General features: G+C 45.1%; 1 protein-coding gene across 1 annotated transcript in view; it reads left to right on the top strand.

The window, feature by feature from the left end:
- The window catches only part of LOC125025273 (DNA-directed RNA polymerase II subunit RPB1-like), a 20885-nt gene extending 19113 nt beyond the window's left edge, over positions 1-1772 (top strand). The window contains exons 3-5 of the mRNA XM_047613245.1: positions 1-209; positions 1179-1285; positions 1658-1772. The exon at positions 1-209 is cut by the window's left edge and continues 1084 nt beyond it. Coding sequence (XP_047469201.1) covers positions 1-209; positions 1179-1285; positions 1658-1772 — 431 coding nt within the window. The remainder of the gene's footprint in view (positions 210-1178; positions 1286-1657) is intronic.
- Positions 1773-2012: the final 240 nt, after the last annotated feature.

Genomic DNA, 2012 nt, shown 5'->3' with positions numbered 1-2012 from the left:
ACCATCTCCCTACACTCTGTTACATAAGCACATTCACGATTATCATAGCGGGATCGTCCTTCGAATACCGCCCGAGGGGAGATGTTCACTTGGACATGGTATTAATCTTGCGTGTCCCTTCGGCTTCCCCTGTTGTTGAGGTAGAGCTTAAGCTTCACCAGCCAACAAATCCTGTAGGGTATATAACACAGGGGAGCTTGGGACTCGCCGTAGGGGGGGAAAAAAAAACAGTGTGAAAAGTTGTGGCGAGTTTAAATGTGGTGGTGTGTGGTTGGGATGGGATGGGGATGGGGGGGAGTGTCGGTGGGGGATGGTGGTGATGGTGGTGGTGGGGGTTACCGTGGTGCGGGTGGACGTGGCTATGATGGAGTGGGGGGTGGTGTGTGGTTGGGGGTGGGGGGAATGGTGGTGGGGGTGGGGTGGGGATGGTGATGGTGGTGGTAGGGGTTATTGTGGAGAGGGTGGGCGTGATTGTGGTGGGGGTCGGGGGTGATTGTGGTGGGGTGTGCTGGGTGTGATGATGATAAGGAAGTTATTCATGATGATGATGATAATGGTGATGATGGTGGTATAGTGGTGGTGTGGTGCTGGTGGTATGGTGGTGATGGTGTATGGGCTGTGGTGTGTGGTGTGGTGGTGGTAGTGGTGGGGGCGGTGGTGGTGATGGTGGCTGGGTGTTGTGGTGACGATGAGGAGGAGGAGGTTATTCATGATGATGATAATGGTGATGATGGTGGTATAGTGGTGGTGGTTGTATGGTAGTGATGGCGGTGGTATAGGGGTGCTGATGATGATGAAGAGGAGACTACTGATGATAATAATGATAATTATTATGATAATGATGACTTTAAATATGATGATATCTAAATATGTCGTTAGTATGAATAAGCTGACGACAATGAAAAAAAATAATACTTCTAATAAAAAAACGTAACACCACAATCAAATAAAGAAGTAGATGAATAAATAAAAATAAATACAGAAAAAAAACTTTCTAAAAAAAAAAAAAAAAAAAAACTCTCACACTCTCTCTCTCTCTCTCTCTCTCTCTCTCTCTCTCTCTCTCTCTCTCTCTCTCTCTCTCTCTCTCTCTCTCTCTTTTTTTTTTTCTTTTTTTTGAGATGCACAAATACTTCAACGTCACCTTAATCCCCTAATCGGCGTCTTCCCAATCCCAGGGAGTCTTTCTAGCCCGCAATGACGCCGCGACAACCCGAGGGCGAGGCTCACGAACTCCTGCTGGCTCGGGAGGCTTTGGGGTCGATACCTGTTTGTTAGGCTCTTTGTTTGTGTGTTTGTTTGTATGTCTTTATATCATCCTGTCTGTTTGTTCGTTTGTCTGTCTGTCTGTCTGTTTGTCTGTCTGTTTGGCTGTCCATGGATCTGTCTATTTATTGGTCTTAATATGAATAAGTCTGTCTGTCTGCCTCTCTGTCTGTTCATATATAAATGCATACATATGCATATATGTGTTTGTGTGTGTGTGTGTGTGTGTGTGTGTGTGTGTGTGTGTGTGTGTGTGTGTGTGTGTGTGTGTGTGTACACGCGAGTGTGTGTGAGTTAATCTTTTAACGAATATCTATATAGGTATCACCCTCCTGTTTAGTGTAATGTTTCACATGAAAATATGCCTGTTAAACCAAATTGTGTTAAACAGTCCAGCTACCATCACAAAGACCAGCACAAAGCTCGTTCGAAAAGAGTCAAACATCAGCACCATATATCATCTATCTTTGAGGTCAAATGGGATGTTACGTCCTAATAGCCTTTAATGGCAGCTGGTTTAGGCAATGAATGTGCTATTATGAGCTTCAGATGAGGGATGCAATTGCCTGACATTATTGCACCAGTTAGAAGCGGAAGAATCCCGAAAAGTTTATGGCACAATGGAAGTCGAATCGCAGAGATACGTACACGGCATCCCTAGCCTATGAAACAAAAGACGAACGGCAACCGAATGGCGGGAATAATCTGCCAAGGACTTTAAAGGTTGAAAGCCGACGTATTTACAT

The sequence above is a fragment of the Penaeus chinensis genome, chromosome 4 (genome assembly GCF_019202785.1).
Source record: "Penaeus chinensis breed Huanghai No. 1 chromosome 4, ASM1920278v2, whole genome shotgun sequence".
Taxonomy (NCBI): Eukaryota; Metazoa; Arthropoda; class Malacostraca; order Decapoda; family Penaeidae; genus Penaeus; species Penaeus chinensis.
Note: the sequence above shows the minus strand (reverse complement) of the source record. Positions and strands in the feature narration are given on the sequence as shown.